This window comes from Hemiscyllium ocellatum, chromosome 3 (assembly GCF_020745735.1).
Source record: "Hemiscyllium ocellatum isolate sHemOce1 chromosome 3, sHemOce1.pat.X.cur, whole genome shotgun sequence".
In the NCBI taxonomy this organism is placed as follows: Eukaryota; Metazoa; Chordata; class Chondrichthyes; order Orectolobiformes; family Hemiscylliidae; genus Hemiscyllium; species Hemiscyllium ocellatum.
Genome location: NC_083403.1, coordinates 69,663,221 through 69,684,255, shown reverse-complemented (window position 1 = coordinate 69,684,255; position 21,035 = coordinate 69,663,221). Strand labels below are relative to the sequence as shown.

General features: G+C 39.2%; 1 protein-coding gene across 2 annotated transcripts in view; it reads left to right on the top strand.

Moving 5' to 3' along the window:
• The window catches only part of mcm9 (minichromosome maintenance 9 homologous recombination repair factor), a 57,047-nt gene extending 42,908 nt beyond the window's left edge, over window positions 1–14,139 (top strand). For both annotated transcript variants that reach the window (XM_060850811.1, XM_060850802.1), the window contains exons 9-13: window positions 1,921–2,123; window positions 2,264–2,467; window positions 7,128–7,210; window positions 7,844–7,989; window positions 12,238–14,139. In XM_060850811.1, the coding sequence (XP_060706794.1) occupies window positions 1,921–2,123; window positions 2,264–2,467; window positions 7,128–7,210; window positions 7,844–7,989; window positions 12,238–13,750 (2,149 nt within the window). In that variant the 3' untranslated portion in view covers window positions 13,751–14,139. The remainder of the gene's footprint in view (window positions 1–1,920; window positions 2,124–2,263; window positions 2,468–7,127; window positions 7,211–7,843; window positions 7,990–12,237) is intronic.
• The last annotated feature ends 6,896 nt before the right edge of the window (window positions 14,140–21,035 follow it).

Below are 21,035 nucleotides of genomic sequence, written 5' to 3'. Positions count from 1 at the left end.
AAGAGTCAGATTAGAATCAAAATATTAACTGTTTCCTTCTTTGCAGATGTTGCCAAATGTGCTGCATTTCTCCAGCGTTCTCTGCATTTGTTTCAGATCTTCAGCATCTCCAGTACTTTGCTTTTATTCTAGTATGGTACAGCACTGGCAAGACTAAAATCATTCCCCCATCTGCTAAACTCCCATCAGAAGTTTTGCATCTTAGCCCTTCCCAAGTCACACCTCCCTTTCTGGATGCTATCTGGTTGAATATCATTTGCACAACCTCTGCACCAAGTGAACCTTGTGCTTTATTCAAGCCCATGTTCAGTCTCTGTCCTACTTCATCTTCGCCCCAACTCTCGGCCTTTACCACATCCAAGCAAAACTTTTCAAACCTTCTTGTTGGTTTTCCAAGCTTCAATGTATCCAGCATTCTCACAGCAATACCCTATGTTGAGTTTTGCATGCCTTTCACTCCTGTTCCCCCAAATCTTGATGCTTTCCAGTTCATCGTTTGCAAATTCTTAACTTGTTCCCATTCTACTATTGGAGTCTATTCCAGCTCCAGATCCCTGCTTCTATCCTCTGCTTTCTGGATTTTGAGACACTATAGCTTTGTCCTTCCTCCTCTCCACCGTTAGTTGCAGTGTGTTTGACCATGGCATTGCAGGTGACTTCCTCATGTAAACCTTTACTCTTACTTTGTTTCTCCTTGCATTCAGAAATATTCTTCAGAACCTAGCTCTTTGATTCTAACTTAGGGGACTGTCTGATTCAACTCTCTACTTTTGTGCACGTTGCCCCTTAAATTGTGAAGGCCCTTTTAGGAGGGTCTCTACACCTTGCTGTAATTTTAACAGATATGTTTTAGAATAGGTTGGTTAAATATTATTTCTATTGTTACCAGAACATGATATATCTTGGATGTTAAATTTATTTCTTCCCGATGCTGGCCAGTAATGCAGATGGGGCATTATGGGCCAGATCGTCACCTTCTAGGGGGGAATAGGGAGTTGGGAGATTCCGCCAGGTAGTTCATGTCTGCAATGTTTTCAAAATGGTTGAAGTTCAAAATTATATATTTTCACAATGGTGCTGACCCATGTTGGTACAGCAGTGTGCATGCTGTCCCACACTAATGAAAATTTTTAGAGCTAGAAATGAGGGCAGAAATCTCCCGATTCAAATTCCAACCACCATTTGTGAAGTCAACCCAACAGTATTAAGAGGGGGTCATAGTCATAGAATCATAAAGTATAGAAACAGACCCTTCAATCCAACTAATCCATGTCGACCATGTTCCCAAATAAATTAGTCTCACCTGTCTGCATTTGACCTATATCTATGTAAACCTCTCTTATTCATGAATTTATCCAAATATCTTTTAAATGTTGAAACTATACCTGCATCTACTACTTCCTTTGGGAGTTCATTCCGCAGACTAACCACTCGTTGTGTTTTAAAGAAACATTGCCCCCATGTCCTTTTTAAATTTTTCTCTTCTCACCTTAAAAATATACCCCCGGGTTTTGAAGTTCCCACCTTAGGGAAAAGATCTTTGCTATTCACTTTATCTATGCCCCTCATAATTTTATAAACCTCTATAAGGTTATTATCACCCCTCACCTCCTACACTCCAGTGAAATAAGTCCCAGCCTATCTTTGTAAATCAAGCCTTCCGGCAACATTCTGGTAAATCTGTTTTTGAACCCTATCAAGTTTAATAATATCCAGAATGGGAGAATCCAGTCTATTACTTCCATATGTGAGGCTCTATATAAATAAAGGATTGTTGCTATATTTTTAACGTCCAAGAAATGAACTGGGGATGTAAATATAAATTCTACTAGAACTGTACTGAAATGCGTGAACAGAACTTTGTCCACATGTAAAATTAACACAGCAGATTGATACTGACCTTACTTTCTCCAAATTTAGTCTAGTATGCAAGTTGAATACAAGAACAACTATACTTGCAGCTACAAATCCAAAAGGTCAGTATGATCCTGATGAATCCATTACTGTAAATACAGCAATTGCCAGTCCACTTCTGAGCAGATTTGATCTTGTATTGGTTCTCCTGGATACTAAAAATGAAGAATGGGACAAAGTCATAGCTTCTTTCATTCTGGAAAATAAAGGTCTGGAAAACTATTATTCTTCTTTTCTCAAATTTGCTTAATATGCTTGCAGTAACATTTTCATACTTTAAAGAAACACTTGAAGTTTGGATTGAATTATGTCTTACAGCAATATATCTTATGTTTATAAAATTATTTAGCTTCCCCAACAATCTCTGAGAAATTGTGGAGTATGGAGAAAATGAAAACTTATTTTTGTCTCATCAAAACTTTACAACCTAAGATTTCTGGTGAAGCAAATAAAATCCTTGTGAAGTATTACCAAGTACAGCGTCAAAGTGGGTTTAGAAATGCAGCGAGGACTACAATACGCATGCTTGAGAGCTTGGTCCGTTTAGCTGAAGGTAAGATTCTTTTGGATTTTCCGTCACCAACTTGGGTTTATTAGGTATGCAGATAGCTTTTTCTGAATAGTTTTTCACATACCCATTCATATAAATACAGCTGTATAACCAACAGATCCTTTCACCACTGTTCCTGCCAGACTGGCTGAATTTCTCCAGCATGCTGCGTTTAGTATCATAGAGGTCGACAGCATGGAAACAGGCCCTTCGGCCCAACTTGCTCATGCTGACCAGTCTTCACAATTAAAACTAGTCCTATTTGCCTGCATTTGGTCCATATCCCTGCACCTATCCCATCCATATACCTGTCCAAATACTACTTAAATGACGAAATTGTGCTCTCATCCATCACTACATCTGGCAATCCATACCAGGCACTCACCATCCTCTGTGGAAAAAATTGTCCCTCTGGACCCTTTTGTATCTCTCCCCTCTCACCTTAAAACTATGCCTTCTAGTTTTAGATTTCCCTAGGATGGTGTAATCTGTTGGCTGTCTATCTTTATCTACGCCTCTCATGATTTTATAGACCTTTTATAAGTTACTTCTCAATCCACCGTGCTCCAGGGAAAGAAGTCCCAGCCTATCCAACTTCTCCTTATAACTCAAACCTTCCAGTCCAGGTAGCATTGTGGTAAATCTTTTCAGCACTCTTTCCAGTTTAATAATATCCTATCTATTTCAGATTTCTAGCATCTGCAATATTCTGTTTTTATTTCAGTAATTGGCTGTACTTTTGAAATGCTTGTGAGGTACAGTTGTTCCTCTGCATGTATCTGGCAATGACTTGTTCACACTGCTGGAAAGATTATTAACATCACAGTGTTTGTGAAACCTGCTGATTGCTTCACTGTCAAATCCCAAATATAAAATTATTTTGAAAACATTGGAGTCATGACAACTTTTTATGCAGAAGCCTTTTTTCTCCCAGCATTAAATTTAGGTGTCATTTCATTTTAGAAAATACACCTTGTTTTGGGCAAACTCAGCAGGTCTGCCAGCATCTGTGGAGAGAGGAACAAGAGTTGTCGTATGACTGTTCTTCAGACTCAGAACATCGGTTTTGTTTCTCTTTCCACAAATGCTGCCAGACCTGCTGAGTTTCTCTAGCATTCTGTGAGCTTGTTTCAGATTTCCAACATTTGCGGTATTTTGCTTTTATTTGTTTTGGGTCATTTGTTTAATAAAATGTGCAGCAGGTTTGCATTGAAGATCTAATTATTAAAAGATTTTAGTCCCTTGAACATTGCTTCTCATAAAATTTTGCTTTGCCATAGTGTAATGGGTAAGATCACAACTCTATATTGGACCATCGAAACCTCATTAGCAACTATTCCTTGTGTCATGTTCTGTGTGGTGCTGCTATGTGATACCACTGTTACTCATATTGCTATCAAGAGCATGACCCTTTTGGATTACAATTGCATGCACAATGTATTAACTATAAAAATCACAAACTTCCCATGTTATTCAATGCTGTAAAGCACTGGATCCCACACTTTTGCACATGCTGGTCGTGCCTGCAGCAGCAGCTCAAAGACAGACCACATCTAATTTTGAAAGCAGAGCATTTCATTAAGTTAAGTGGCTGATAGCGCATAGGAAAGCTGAGGCAGTTGACCTGTAACACGTGGCTGTGGAGCACAAAGTTGACGGAGATAACAGGTGCAGCCTCCTGGTAAAGGGAAAGCTTTGGTTATGACCAAGTGATCATTCGTTTAGGCCCTTTCACTGGTGAACTATGGTGTCAGCATGGTTCGATAGTAGCACTTTCTGAGTCTAGATCAATACCAACTACATGTGGTTTAGGCTGACACTTGAGAGCTCCTTTGAAATGCCCTGTAGTTAACTTATTTTTCATGTATTCATAGGTTGTGGGCATTACTGGCTCGGCCAGCACTTATTACCCAGTCCTATCTCACAGGGGCAGTTAAGAGGTAACACATTTGTTGTGGTTCTGAGTCACACATGAACCGGACTAGGTAATGATGGCAGATTTCCATCCCTAAAGGGCATTAGTGAACCACATGGGTTCCAAGACTATCGACAGTGGTCACATAGTCACCCCATTTCCAGATTTTTATTGAATTTACGTTTTGCCATCTGCTAAGGTGGAATTCAAACCCTGGTCACTATAACATTAGTGACATTGCCACTGTGGGAACTGCCTCCTATAGTGTGTGATAATACTGCTCCTATAACACGATTGTGTTGTCCTTGGTTTTGTTTTCAAAAGTATTGTACGAGGCAGTGTTGCCGAGATGTCTGCTTTGGATGGGTTTTAGGGCCAGTTTGTTTATAGCTAACAGATACTGCCTCAGGCAAGAGGCTTTCAAGTTAAAAAAATTGTACAATGAAAAGGGAGTGGCCAGTTCTCCCAGCTCAGCTTGGCTCTGGTTTTGGCTTGGTTTGGTTTTTAGCAGTCTAGCTATTCACTGGAAACAGTTAGTTGTCCTGACGTTGCTGGTTAAAGAAACAGCTACATGGAAGAAGGTGTTCCATAATGAATCTCTCTGCCATCTCTCTCTCTCTCTCTCTCTCTCTCTCTCTCCTGTAAGACCCTGTATTTGATTTTACCTTTTGTGCTAAGGGGTGTTTATGGGGGATTGTTGCAGGAATTTGGAATAGCATCATTAAGTTGGGATAATCTGTTCGGTTTTTGGATTGATTAAGTTATTCTGTATTCTGTTCTCTTTTGTTTGTGTTTCATTCGATAATCTTGTAAATAACTTCTGTTCTGTTTAAAATGGAGTTGTTTGACCAGCGGCATCCCTCCTGGATTATCTCCAGACACCTGCTTAAAACAACTAGCAAAGGTAGGGTTCACAGTTGGGTTTTATGGGGGGTCTGGCTTGGTCCATAACAAGTGTGTCCACGTAAAGGAACAGCATGATGACATGAATAGAATGTCCAAGGGAATGACATTTGAGGAAATTAGAAAAACCAAAAATAAGGGCCAACAAAGGGATTATAAAATGTGGGAGGTTTTCTTGTTGTGTAAGAACACAATTACTCATCATGCCTTTCACATTTAAAGCAATGAGATTTAAACTATCTCTTAATGTGGACATTCTGCAGTATCGTTGAAATTTGTGCAACAAAGTGTTTAGAACTGTATTAACAATGCCTAATTGCCCTTGAGAAAGTAGTGGTGAACCTGCTTCTTAAACTACTGAAGCCTATACTGTTTCAATTCTGTTAGGGACATGTGGAATTTGGATCCTGTATGATTGTGTTTCCATTCAAGGTAATGGAGGTTGAGAGTTGGGGGTTGTGACTGAAGAAGCCATATCATGTGACTGAATTACATCCTCCCAATAGTAGACTGGTGATAGTGAGAATAGGTGTTTAATCAGTGGATTCTATGCTGCTTAAGAGGATTACTCTGCATTCGACAGTTTGTAGCTCTGAGTGTAATGGTCGCTATACCTCTATAAGCAGGAGACTATGCCATCACACTTCTGCCATCTGTCTTTCTGCTGGTGGAGAATCTTTGAGGAGTCAGAAGGTAAGCCACTTGCCACAGAATACCAGCTTCTGACATGGTGTACTAGACGTGAAATCTAAGTGGCTCATCCAGTTGCGGCTGCAGCCAGTGGACAGCATCTGCACTGCCAGGAAATTGATGGTTCTTTGGTAATGGAAGTGCCATTGAAAGCAAAGGAATGTAATTCGGTTCTTGCTGAACCTGACCATTGCCTAGTCTTTGTCTGCTGTGAATGTTACTTAACAGTTACACATCCAAACGTAATATTTTTGCTAAATCATTGACTGCTGCATTCCCTCATTTTGCTTGTGATTTTTATTACCATTCCAATAGTACACGAACCACATGGAGATTGTAGCTCTATAAGAACAGTAACACTGCTATAAGATTAAATAAATCACTGAAATAAGATTAAATTACGCTCACCTGCTGCACATGTTACTGAATTCCAGACAATACTCCTATATTTTTATCGTGCTATCTGTTGCTTATGAGGTAGCGATAATTTTACTTTCAGCTTACCTCCTTGAACAAGGTGGGATTAATAATCTCTATGAACCTTTAATTGTGAAAATAATGTTTCTAAGATAACATAGATAAAAGGGAAAATAAGAAACAAATCTGAATTGGCTTACAACTGAGAAAACTCTCCCTCAACTGTATTCATTATTTGCTCCCAAAGGAATGGTGAGTATAATTTGAAACAAATGCAGAGAATGCTGGAGAAACTCAGCAGGTCTGGCATCATCTGTGGGGAGAGAAACTGAGTGAATACTTCAAGTCCAGTATGACATCTTCGAAACTGGATAAGAATGAGGATAATTTGAATGGCTTCTCATTGTTGCAGAAGGATATATTCAGATAGATCAAGTGATTCATAATTTATGTTCCAATATAGCAAAACATGTGGGAATCTGTCAAATTGCCAAAAAAGGCAATGAAAGCCTTCCAGGCTTTTTAAAAATTGGTTAATTTGCCAATTAATAAAGGATGATTTCTCTGTGTTTTCATGTTTTTTACAAATAGGATTCTGATTTAATTATGCATAATAGAAAGATTTGCAAATCAAAATTGTTTGCTGGTATACTTAAGCAATGCAAGTTCAATTAGTTTGTATAGAAATTATCATCTGTTTTCTTTTGCATGTTTTTTTAAAAAAAAAATGTTTTTCAGCTCATGCAAGGCTGATGTTTAGAGATACAGTAACCGTTGAAGATGCCATCACAGTGATCTCTGTAATGGAGTCTTCCATGCAGGTATGCATTTATTCTGAAGAATTAAAACATTTTTACGTAGAGCTGAAAGTTAAAACAATCATTCCATGTAATAGATGCCAAATTGAATGGTTAGCGCATACCCCGCACATAAATGACATCAAATCCATATTCACTTCAGTAAAATAAAATCATTTTCTTTTAGATCCACTTTTTGTAATGTATAGTTGATAAATACATTTTCATGTTGAATAAGATAAGCTACATGTAAGGATTACATAAGATGATGGGATTCAGAGCCGATGGACTATTTTGATAAACCACACACTGCTTAGACAGGGAGATTAATTTAGATGGTGCATGTAGACTAAACCTTACTGAAAGAGGACAGATTTAAAGAGTTAATGGACCCAGTATAGTATACATAAAGTTCATAGGTCTAGGTTAACTCAGTTAGTTGGGTGGAGTGTGATACAGAATGACTGCAACATTGTGGCTTCAGACCCTGTGCCAGCTGTGGCCATGCATGCATCTTCACTTTACCCCATGCTAGTGGAGTGGCCGAATTGACTGTCTTTGTGGAGAGGGAGAGATGCCTGTGGTCCCATAAAACTGTGGCTAGTTGAATGGATGTATATTTATATTGTTAAAGGTTCTGCTGATTTTCATTTCCAGGGAGGTGCTCTACTTGGTGGTGTGAATGCATTGCATACTTCCTTTCCAGAAAACCCAAAAGAGCAATACAAAATGCAGTGCGAACTATTGCTTGAAAGGTTGGACCTAAATGATATTCTCCATCAAGAATTCCAAAGGCTTGACAGGTAATGTATCCACTCAGTCCAGGGGTAGCTGAGCAACATGACTAAGATTTATAGAGTCATAGAGATGTACAGCATGGAAACAGACCCAACTCATCCATGCCGACCAGATATCCCAATCCAATCTGGTGCCACCTGCCAGCACCCGGCCCATATTCCTCCAAACCCTTCCTACTCCTATACCCATCCAGATGCCTTTTAAATGTTACAATTGTCCTAGTCTCTACCACTTCCTCTGGCAGCTCATTCCATACCTGTACCACCCTCTATGTGAAAAAGTTGCCCCATAGGTCTCCCCTCTCACCCTAAACCTATACCCTCTAGTTCTAGACACCCCGACCCCAGGGAAAAGACTGTCTATTTATCCTATCCATGCCCCTCATAATTTTGTAAACCTCTATAAGGTCACCCCTCAGCCTATGACGTTCCAGGGAAAACAGCCCCAGCCTGTTCAGCCTCTCCCAATAGCTCAAATCCTCTGACCTTGGCAACATCCTTGTAAATCTTTTCTGAACCCTTTCAAGTTTCACAATATCCTTCCAATAGGAAGGAGACCAGAATTACATGCAATATTCCAACAGTGGCCCAACCAATGTCCTGTACAGCCACAACATGACCTCCCAACTCCTGTACTCAATACTCTGACCAATAAAGGACAGCATACCAAATAATGCCTTCACTACCCTATCTACCTGCAACTCCACTTTCAAGGAGCTATGAACCTGCACTCCCTAAGACTTTACCATTAAGTGTATAAGTCCTGCTAAGATTTGCCTTTCCCAAAATGCAGCACCTCGCATTGATCTAAAATAAACTCCATCTGCCACTTCTCAGCCCATTGGCCCATTCTGATCAAGATTCCGTTGTAATCTGAGGTAACCTTCTTCACTGTCCACTACACCCCCAATTTTGATGTTATTTTCAAACTTACTAAATATACCTCTTAAGCTCACATCCAAATCATTTGTATAATTGACAAAAAGTAGTGGACCTAATACCAATCCTTTTTGTACTTCATGGGTCACAGACCTCCAGTCTGAAAAACAACCCTCAACCACCACCCTCTGTCTTCCACCTTTGAGCCAGTTCTGTATCCAAATAGCTAGTTCTCCCTGTATTTCATGAGATCTAACCTAGCTAATCAATGTCCCATGGGAAACCTTGTTGAACACCTTACTGAAGTCCATATAGATAACGTCCACTGATCTGCCCTCATCAATCATCTTTGTTACTTCTTCAAAAAATGTAATCAAGTTTGTGAGACATGATTTGCCATGCTGACTATCCCTAATCAGTCCTTGCCTTTCCAATACATCTACATCCCGTCCCTTAGGATTCCTTCCAACAACTTGCCTACCACTGATGTCAGGCTCACTGGTCTATAGGTCCCTGGCTTGTCCTTACCACCTTTCTTAGACAGTGACACCAAATTAGCCAACCTCCAGTCTTCTGACACCTCACCTGTGACTATCGATGATAAAAATATCTTAGCAATGGACCCAGCAATCACTTCCCTCACTTCCCACAGAGTTCGAGGGCACTCCTGATCAGGTCCTGGGGATTTGTCCACCTTTATGCATTTCAAGACATCCAGCACTTCCTCTGTAATATGAACATTTTTCAAGATGTCACCATCCATTTCCCTACATTCTATATCTTCCACAGAAAACATTGATGCAAAATACCCGTTTAGTATCTCCCCCATCTCCTCTGGCTCCACACAAAGGCCGCCTTGCTGATGTTTGAGGGGCCCTATTCTTTCCTAGTTACCCTTTTGTCCTTAATATATTTGTAAAAGGCTTTTGGATTCTCCTTAACTCTATTTGTCAAAGATATCTCATTTTGCCCTCCTGATTTCCCTCTTAAATATACTCCTACTTTCTTTATATTCTTCCAAGGATTCACTCAATCAATCTTGTCCATACCTGACATATGCTTCCTTCTTTTTCTTAACCAAAACCTCAATTTCTTTAGTCATCAAGCATTCCCGACACCTACCAGCCTTTCCTTTCACCCTGACAGGAATATACTGTCTCTGGATTCTCGTTATCTCATTTCTGAAGGCTTCCCATTTTCCAGCCATCCCTTTACCTGTGAGCATCTGGCTCCAATCAGCTTTTTGAAAGTTCTTGCCTAATACCATCAAAATTGGCCTTTCTCTAATTTAGAACTTCAACTTTTAGATCTGGTCCATCCTTTTCCATCACTATTTTAAAACGAATAGAATTATGGTCGCTGGCCCCAGAGTGCTCCCCCACTGACACCTCAGTCACCTGCCCAGCCTTATTTCCCAAGGGTTGGTCAAGTTTTACACCTTCAGTGCATCCACATACTGAATCAGAAAATTTCCTTGTACACAGTTAGCCAATTCCTCTCCATCTAAATCCTTAACACTATGGCAATCCCAGTCTATGTTTGAAAAGTTAAACTCCCCTACCATAACCACCCTATTATTCTTACAGATAACTGAGATCTCTTTACAAATCTGTTTCTCAGTTTCCCTCTGACTATTTCAGGATCTATAATACAATCCCAATAAGGTGATCATCCCATTCTTATTTCTCAGTTCAACCCAAATAACTTCCCCGAATGTATTTCCGGGAATATCCTCCCTCAGTACAGCTGTAATGCTATCCCTTATCAAAAATGCAACTTCCCCTCCTCTCTTGTCTCCATTTCTATCCTTCCTGTAGCATTTGTATCCTGCAACATTACGCTGCCAGTCCTGTCCATCCCTGGAGCCACGTTTCTGTAATTGCTATGATATCCCAGTCCCAAGTTCCTAACCATGCCCTGCGTTCATCCTGCTGCCTCACAGCGCCAGAGACCTGGGTTCAATTCCCACCTCAGGCGACTGACTGTGTGGAGTTTGCACATTCTCCCCGTGTCTGTGTGGGTTTCCTCTGGGTGCTCCGTTTTCCTCCCGCAGTCCAAAAATGTACAGGTCAGGTGAATTGGCCATGCTAAATTGCTCATAGTGTTAGGTGAAGGGGTAAATGTAGGGGAATGGGTCTGGATGGGTTGCTGTTCGGAGGGTTGGTGTGGACTTATTGGGCCAAAGGGCCTGTTTCCACTCTGTAAATAATCTAATCTAATCTCTTACCTTTCCTGGAGTTAACCCATCTTTGTGACTTTATCTGCAACTTTTCTTCCTTCCTATAACTGCCATCCAGCACACCTGCCTTGCTCTTGTAAATTCCCCATTGCCTCTAAATGTCAATCCAACTGATTCATTTGATCTTTATCCATTTAGCAAGTATTTAGATATATAGCTTTGCATTTAAAAATAAGGACAATTAACCTATATCCCTCTAATAGACATTGTCAGAGGAAGGTCTGTTAACTGCTAAACTCATGAGATTAACAACTTTATTTATGATTTATAGCACTAATAAAATGTCATAAAACTATTGTAACCAGAATGGAAACTGCTTCAGAATCAAAAAGTAAAATACATATCAATATCTTGAATTTGCTTTACTTTTTTCATTTTTCATCTCTTACTAGGGTTGCACATAGAATGTTAATATATAAAAACATAGAACATAACTTCACAATTCACCACCAGAGAATGTCCTGAGTAACTTGAGCAGTTTGTTGAGGCCTTCAGCATTTACATGGGGAGTTTCTATGCTGTCCTCAAAAGCAGCCATGCAGTTAATACTTTATTACTTTAAACTGGTCAGTGAGCAATTTGGAGAATAATGTCATCAAAAATATTTGATCTGCATAATAAAATTTGAAGGATAATTTTAATCTACAGCAAAAGAAGAAAATGGGCAGTAATAGATTGACTGCCTCACTGGATTACCCTTCATGTTTACTGGTGGCCAGTCTGCTGCTCACTTATTAGGTGACAGGATGGACTGCAAATGCTGGAAGTTAGAGTCAATAGATCTGAAGCTTGGAGAGCACAGCAGGTCAGATCGTATCCAAGGAGCTGTATGATTTGCTGTGCTCTTCCGGCTGCTCAGTTATGCCACCTACTGACCGTTGCATTCAGCCATTTGTAGTTGATATGGAAATTACAACTAATATATCAAGAAAACTAGTTTGATCATTATTATATCTCTCCCGCGGCTTACATTTTCAATTGAGAAGATCATCAGTTTAACTCAACGCTTTAAATTATACTTAAATTTGAGTTAAAGAGGGAAGTCCTAGTTTTGATTACATATTAATTTAGTCTAATGCAGTTTTGATTTTGTTGTACCTGTTGATGTTTTTATGACAATATGAATGTTTTCTTAGTGTTCAAAATGAAAAAGGGCACCATCTACCTCCTGGATGTACAAACTCAAGTGACAAAATTGTTCAGTTTTCGAATTCAACAAGTGATGAAGTGAAGCCCAGTTCCGTTCAAGATGAACAATCCAATGATGGTCTGACCTGGTTTGTTAATTTTCAAAGTGAAAATCATGAAGTGGTGTCAAAGGAAGAGGAAGTGGTACAGAATAAATCTGCCACACCAAACGTACCGTCAGAGAATTCTTATCAAAGTCTTTTTCCTGATTTAGATGTCTATTCACCGCTAACAAAAAATCCAGAGGGGGTTGCAACAAGTGTTAACACTCCAGATGTGATTTTACCACCTGGAAGGTCTTGCAATCCAGATCATGTGAAGTTTGTTGGTTCAGCTCCCAAAAATTCAAAGACTGACAAAACAGCTTGCACTGACTCCTCAGAGCGACCGACAAATGCTAAGATTTCTGCTTCTTCAAATTCGTCTTGTTCTGCTGTCACAGTGCACACATCAAAAAAGCTTCGTGCTTCCCGGATTTCACAGAGTGGAATGTTGTACAAGAGTGGCAAAATGTTTAGCGAAAGTCACTCAACTGGTTTAAGTGAAACTGGTGAATTTTCTAATTTGGCCAGCATTTATTCAGATAACTTGTGTATGTCAAATAGTGATGGGTTAGGCCAAGAGCCTTCACATGGAGTGCAGCCTGCACCAAATAAGTCAAGTCATCCATATGGAACAAAGAATGCAGTGCAGGACAGTGAAACCACTCCCCAAGAATCCGCAACTAATGGGAATTCCGGCTGTCTGTTGACCAAACTAAAAACGTTTGCATTCAAACCAAAGCAGAAGCTAAGACATTTAACTGGAGAGAATTCTGCTTCTGAATCTTTGCTGCAATCTGAAATTGCAGAAGTTGGGGTATTAAATACTGAATTGATGTACACTTCAGAACAAGCAGCACCACCCAGAACTGATGGAAAAAACACCCAAGCAGGACATGTTCGTACCACTAAAAATAAATCTGTGCACAAAATCAAAACCAAAGAACTGCCTATTGTACACTGCACTAAAACTCAACCATCCCTCAAATTACAGAAACCTTTAAGTACCACAGATGAGGTACAAAAGTTGACACTGAATAAATCAAAAAGTCCACTCTCTACAGAACCTCACACAGACCAACAACCTAGCCATGGTTCAGCTATAACTAGTCAGGTGAAAGTGGCCTCCAGTACGTTAGCAAAACTTGCAAGTTTCTCTTTTAGTTCACCTTCTGAGAAGAAAACCAAAAATGACACCATAGAAAAGAAGGCAACTATTGAGCAGCTGAACAGTGTGACACAAAAGGCAGATGCTGACTCTTCAACATCATCTAGAAAAAGGAAGACTTTTGGATTAACATCAGCTGGCACTATGACCAGTGTTATGAGCAAATACCTCTTTTCTACTGATGAGTTGGAAGACGATAGTGTTCTGGACTATGATTGGGATGAAGAAGCAAAGAAAAAACCCAGAACATAATTGATATTTTTCAGAGATGTACTTCATTGGTTCCTCTTTACAAGTGTACACATAGGTTGATCATAAGGTGAAACAATCTGGCCTTCAGAATTAAGGGTTTTTTAAAAAAAAGACAAGAAAATGTTTATTTCACTGAGTTAAATCTAACGTTAGACCAACCTATTGAATATTACTAGTGGACTGTTGAGCCATGGGCACATTTTATGAATGCAAGCTCCGAACTGAATGTTCTGTTATTTTCCTTGTGTGCTTTCGATGTGTAAAGCCACGAATTCTATTGTGAAATTTTCAAAGAGGCAACGGAAATGAGCTTAGTTGATTCAATCCGTCTGAGACTCCATGATTGTGGTTGAATATTAACTGCATCAAAAAAAGTTGCAAATATAATGTTACAATCGAGATTTTTTTAACCTCAAACTTTATTTTGGTAACAAATCAGCCAGCTGCATTTAGTTATATTTTTTGTAATTGTGTACATTTTATGCTTAAGAGTTTTAAATGAAATAAATAGCCCTTTTTGGTACTTGGTGATGGTAAAGAAACCAAAAATATCTATTAAAAGAACACATGATTACAGGCTGAAATGGTCCACTTTGTCATATTGCATTCTCACTGTAATATATAATTAGCTGATTTTGTTTGATTGATCTAAGAATAAGCTGTATGTAATTACCTCTGAGGAACTGTCATGGCATTTCTTTCCTCCGGAGAATTTCTGGTAAATTACCCAATTCATTGCAGATATACACTGTCATTCCATAAACAAAACCCCACAAATCTGAAATAAAAGCTGAAAATATTCTAAATACTCAACAGGCCTGCCAACATCTGTGGGGGGTAAAACAGAGTTAAGGTTTCAATGCAAAACTGTACATCTTTTGTCAAAGGAAATATGCTGTTGTATTTATTTTTACTGTTGTTTGTTGCTGGATTTATTCCAGAATATATTTGCGCTGTTGTCATATTATCACCAGAATATAGCATTATTCATTTACTGAAATAATTACTCAGTGCAAAGTTTAAAACAAGTCAATTTGTACTCTTGTTTATAATGAATAAATACATTTCTTTGGATGAGTAAAACATAATCATCACATATGTTTTCCAAAAACAACCCAAATGGTTAAAACGTGAGTACTAGTAATTTTGTTACCAGCTGCTCAAGAATAAAGTTTGTTGCATCGGTGACATTAACTGAGGAACTGTTTTGATGGAGCACTTACTTAATTGTTGACCTGCTGAGTTGTTGTGGTTAAGAAACATTAACAAACTCCGATGATTCAGCATCAGTTGTATTTTCGCCTTCAAACATTGTCAAAATGTTGGACACTTGCCACCCTCTCTCAGCTGTTTCCTCACAAAGTTAATAAGCGTATACTTTAACCAAATAAAGGAACAAAACAAGATGTTACTGATAAAAATGGTTGTAGATGAAAATCCAATGGAGATATTTTTGGTTGCATCTCAGCAGCTTTTGTGAAAACTCTTTTTAAAAAAAAATGCTTCCCAACAATTAACTGCAAGATTGCTGGTCACGTGCATTTTGATTGAGTTGACAAATTCAAGTCATTTTCATTAGAACTTTCAACTTTATTGAATTACATCAATACTATACTGGGCAATGCTAAATAATAAGCTCCTAAAATTGAATCCCCAAATTAATTATAGATTTATATTTTGTTGCTTGCGTGACAAGTAAATATTATGGGGCATTAATAATGTGTGGTTGGAACTGCTAAAACAAGCTAACCTTAATACTTCTTTTACTCCAGAATTAACAAGTCACTCCAGAATTAACAAAATACCTAGAATAATCTAACCTACATTGTTCTGAATCTAGCAAATCCTGGCTTTAAAAAATGACAACCTACAAATGTTTGGTGGCAATTCAGCAAATGTAAAAAAGTAATTGTAGGATTAAGTTGTCTAATTTGGTTGGATAGTAATTATAAACATTCTCATTTGAGTAAAAGATGATTTGTATATCTATAGCATATTTTCATTTACTTTATATCCCTTTTTGAGAGCAAAAAGTAGATTAAACTGTACTGCTACCAATATTACCAAACTATCTATACCTAAAGTTTCTGACAGGTTTGTTAGAGCTGGGATATACAGTGATAGTGTTTGTAAGGACTCCACAGAAGCCTTGGCGTACATTTCTGCTGCTCTGGATCCTCTGTAGTAGTGACTGTTATTAACTTCAGGGTTAGAGACTTGGGGCCAGAAATGTGGGTCTCATTTAGTACTTGGACTGAACTGTGTAACATTTCCAGACTCTGTTCTAGCTCACTAATCATCCAATGTAACTCAACTGAGCACCACAACCAACACCCTCTCAAGTAGCATCTCCCAGCTCCCTGTTTATCTCCCCTGACCTGATGCAATGGCCCACTGAGCTCACCCATTTATTCACCCATCATCGTTTATTAAGATTCAAGACCTTTCAAAAGCTTTTGAGTGTAGCAGCTACTGTCATAAGCAGACCATGTACTCTTTCATGTGACCCGGCTACATACACCATTCATAAAGTTGTACAGCATAGAAACAGATCCTTCAGTCCAACTTGTCAATGCTAACTAAATTAATCTAGTGCCCATTTGCCAGCATTTTGCCCATATCCCTCTAAACAATTACTAGCCAGATGCCTTTTAAATGTTGTAATTGTGTCAGCCTCCACCACCACCTCTGCCAGCTCATTCCATACACACACCACCCTCTATGTGAAAACATTGGCCCTTAGGTCCTGTTTAAATCTTTCCTCTCTTTCCTTAAACCTATGTCCTCTAGTTTTGAACTACTGACCCTAGGAAAAATTCACTCCATCCACCACAACATGATTTTATCAACTTTTATAAGATCACCCCTCAACATCTGATGCTCCAGGAAAAATAGCCCCAGCCTATTCAGCACCTCCCTTTAACTCAAACCCTCCAAACCCAGTAACATCCTTGTAAACCTTTTTTGCACCCTTTCAAGTTTAACAACATCTTCCTATAGCAAGGAGACCAGAATGAACACAATATTCCGAATGTCACCTCACCAATGGCATATACAGCTGCAACATCACCTCCCAACTCATATACTCAATGCACTGACCAATAAAGGCAAGTATACCAAATGCCATCTGTACTAGTATGTCTGCCTGTGACTCCACCTTCAAAGAATTGTTAAATGCACCCCAAGGTCTCTTTGTTTGACAACATTCCCCAGGTCCCTATCATTAAGTTTCATTAGTGTGAAAGGCTTTATTCATTCATTTCTGCTCGAGTCTTGGCTGAAAATGAGTAGTATTGTCGATTTGGAGAAAACTTCACAGCCAGAGGCAATGTGCCGATTTTGTCTTTGATCAGGAAATCTTGGCTAAATCATATGAAAGTTGATCAGTGCATATGGTAATTTAAAGTACTCTAAGTTCCTGAAGAAAAGTTATTAATTTTCATTACATGGTCCAGTTTACTAAGTACATTTTTGAAGAATAGGTAATCACAAACAAAAACAGATATTGCTGGGAAATCTCAGCAGGTCTGGCACCATTTATGGAGAGAAAGCAGAGTTAAAATTTCAGGTCCAGTGACCTTTCTTCAGAAGTGATTATTTCGAGGAAAAGGTTGGTATTTATGCTGAAGATGGAACAGGGGGTGAGGAGGAGGTGGAGGAGTAAATGATAGGTGGACATAGAGCCCAGACAGAGAGAATAACAGTTGGACAGACAGGAATGGGTAAATGTTAGTTTGGGGGGAATCAATAGCTGTTGATTGGGACCATTAGCAGCTGGCAATGGGATAGTTGTGGAAGCAGCCCATGTGCTGACAAGGCCTGGTGTGTGGGAGCTGAGGTAAAGATATAGGAGAAGGTGCTCAAGCTCTAAAATAATTAAACTTGCTGGTGAATCCTGAAGGTTGTAGGGTTCCCAAGTGGAAGATGAGATGCTGTTTTTTTCAGCTTCTGCTGAACTTTGCTGCAGTGCTGCAGGAAGTCTGAGACTGATGTTAGTCAGAGAACACAGTGGTATGTTGAAGTGGCAGGCAACAGGAAGCTCCGGTAATTTTTGTTGTCAGAAAGTAGATGTTCAACAAAGCAGTCAGCCAGTCTCCCAGTGTAGAGGAGACCACAATGTGAGGAGCAAATACAGTAGATTCAATTGAGTAAATTGCAGATAAAGTATTGTCCCACCTGCTAAATGTGTCTGATGCCTTGGATAGTGAGGAGAGAAAAAGTAAAAGGGCAGGTCTTACACCTTCTGCAAGATGTGGAGGTGCTGGTGTTGGACTGGGTTGGACAAGGTCAGAAACCACACAACACCAGGTTACAGCCCAATAGGTCTATATGAAAACACTAGCTTTCTGACCTGGTGCAAGTACCTGATGAAGCAGCAGTGCTCCGAAAGCTATTGTTTTCAAATAAGCCTGTTGGACTATAACCTGATGTCGTATGATTTTTGACCTTCTATAAGTGCGTGGTAAGGTGCCATGAAGGTGAAGGGAAGTGCTGGGAGTGGAGGAGGAGTGGACCAGGGTGTCCCAGAGGGAACGGCCCCTGCAGAAGGTTGGCAAGGCAGTGGAATATGTATCTTGCAGTGTTATCCCACTGGTGGTGGCAGAAATGGCAGCTAATGATCCATTTTTATATGGGGTGGTAACCAAGGACCAGTGGGTGCCTATCGCTGTTGCAGGAGGGAAGAAAAGGGTGAGGACCAAAATGCATCAGATGGGCCAGATCCAGCTGAGGACCCTGTTGCCATGGTGCTAAGGAATTCTCAGTTGAGGATGAAAGCGGTTTACGAGGACTCCTTGTAGAAGCTGGTATTAACGGAACAGATGCGATGGAGACTAAGAAACTGAGAGAATGGAATACAGTCTTTACAGGAAGCAAGGTGTGAGGTTGCATAGACAAGGTAAACTGGGAATTGCTAGGTCTGTAGCAGAGAATCACAGTTTTATATGTAAACTGCTGGCTAATGGAACTAAAGTACATCTCATGTAATATTGCAAAAACAACAAAGGTTTTGTAACTTAGATTCTTTTGCTGAGTACAAATTTAAATTCAACAGTTAACAATGCAAAATACAAGGGAATTATAATTATGAACTACCTGTTTCATAGTTCTGAACAAGGAGGTTTCTTTCAGAACAAGTTGGATTTATAAAACTAAATGCACTGTTTGATATTAAATCAAATTAAAGATAGGTAAATTAGAAAGATCTGTAATTTGGTCAGAAGCTATTAAATTTATAGATGATTGGGAAAGGTCTCAGATCCAAATCAAAACGGGTGGCGCAGGTAAAATTTAGTGCAAACACAAAATATGTGCCATACATATTCAGCATAGAAAATTTTAATATTTAAACTTCTTTGCAGGTATTTGAGCATGTGAGCTAGATTGACACTTGAGTACTGTATCCGACTGAATGCTGCACTCTCAGAGGTGTCTTCTTTTAGAAGAGACATTAAATTAAGGTCCTATTTTCCCCTTGAGTGAACATAAAAGATGCAATTGCATTATCTTAGAAGAGCAGGAAGTTTTCCTTATGTCTTGATAAACATTCCTTAACTTCCATAATTAAAATAAATTATCTGGTCAGTTATCTAAATTCTGGGTGTGAGACCTTGCTCAATATAAATTTGCAACCTAAACTACACATTTCCCTCCTGGGAAGTGGCAAGAAGAGTAAGTAATTGGGTGAATTAAGCCTGGAGAGATGCTTTCTATCTTCTCACCACTTCAGCTTATGAACATACATATGTACAAACATAAAAGTTAAGGAATAGGATTGGGCCATTTGGCCCTATGACCCATTGCCCTGTATCACTGAAGCATAGCCTAATGCATTTCTTTATTAATTGCTTCCCTAGAGTCTCATGAGTTCTGCAATCTCTCACCATTTAGATGACATACTTCTTTTCTATTCTTGATTGCTAACATGAACAATTTGACATTTACCCGCATTAATCTCCTTTATCCACATCTTGCATACTCTCACAAACTACCAATACCCATTCGACGTTTCGGGAATACCACCCGTTTTGATTTGGATCTGAGACCTTTCCCAATCATCTATAAATTTAATAGCTTCTGACCAAATTACAGATCTTTCTAATTTACCTATCTTTAATTCCTGATGAAGGGCTTATGCCCGAAACGTCGAATTTCCTATTCCTTGGATGCTGCCTGACCTGCTGTGCTTTAACCAGCAACACATTTTCAACAATTTTCTATTCACCCAAGGAGCAGGAGAATCTTCTTCAGGAATGATGAAGGGGCTTATGCCCGAAATGTCGATTCTCGTGCTCCTCGGAAGCTGCCTGACCTGCTGTGTCTTTCCAACACTACACTTTCAACTCTGGTCTCCGGCATCTGTAGTCCTCACTTTCTGCTAATCTTCTATTCATGCCAATATGTTACCCACTATGTCATGAGCCTTTATTATCCATTATAGCCTTTGATGTGGCACCCAAGCAAATGCAATCTGGAAATATAAGCATAGCATATTTACTGATTTCTCTTTATCTACATATTGCATCTTCAAAGAACTCCCAGAAATTAGTAAATATGATTTCCTTTGCTCAAAACCCTGCCTGATTACCTTGTATTTTTCAACTGTATCACCATTACACCTTTAATAGTGGCACCTAATATTTTCCCATCTCTGATAGATATTAGGCTAACTGGCCTGTAGTTTCCTGCTTGCTCTCTGCCATTTTAAGTAAAGGAATCACATTTGCTACCTTCCAATCCATTGAATCTAAGGAATTTTGGACAGTTAGAACCAAATTATCAGTTATTTCAAGAGTGTTATAACCAGACCTCAGTTGAGATTCCCGAATATGTTGTGGTTCCAGACAGAATATCCCAAATCATTAAGCACCAGAGGTGAGGAGGGATTAACTAGCTCCCCTACTTTTTAATTTTGGTTGGTCACAACATTATTTTACTTTGGAAAGGATCCTTTCCTTTTTCAACACCTTTATTCCCACACACAAAAGAACAATTAAGGGCTACGAGGGGAGTGTGGGTAAGTGGAATTGAAACACCCATCGGCCATGATTAAATGGTGGAGTGGACTTGATGGACCAAATAGCCTTGCTTCAACTCCTATGTCTTAAGGTCTTATATGTTTTAAAAAGTGTAAGTCTGAACAAACTTTCTTGAATTAACTGGAAGAGTGTGTTTATTAATTGCTAAATCTGAAAGCAATTAATAATGTGCCACACATAGTGTAGAAATCAGAGTCCAAAAAAAGCTTTTAAAAAATACAGGCCTGCCTCTGAATTGTTTGTGAAAA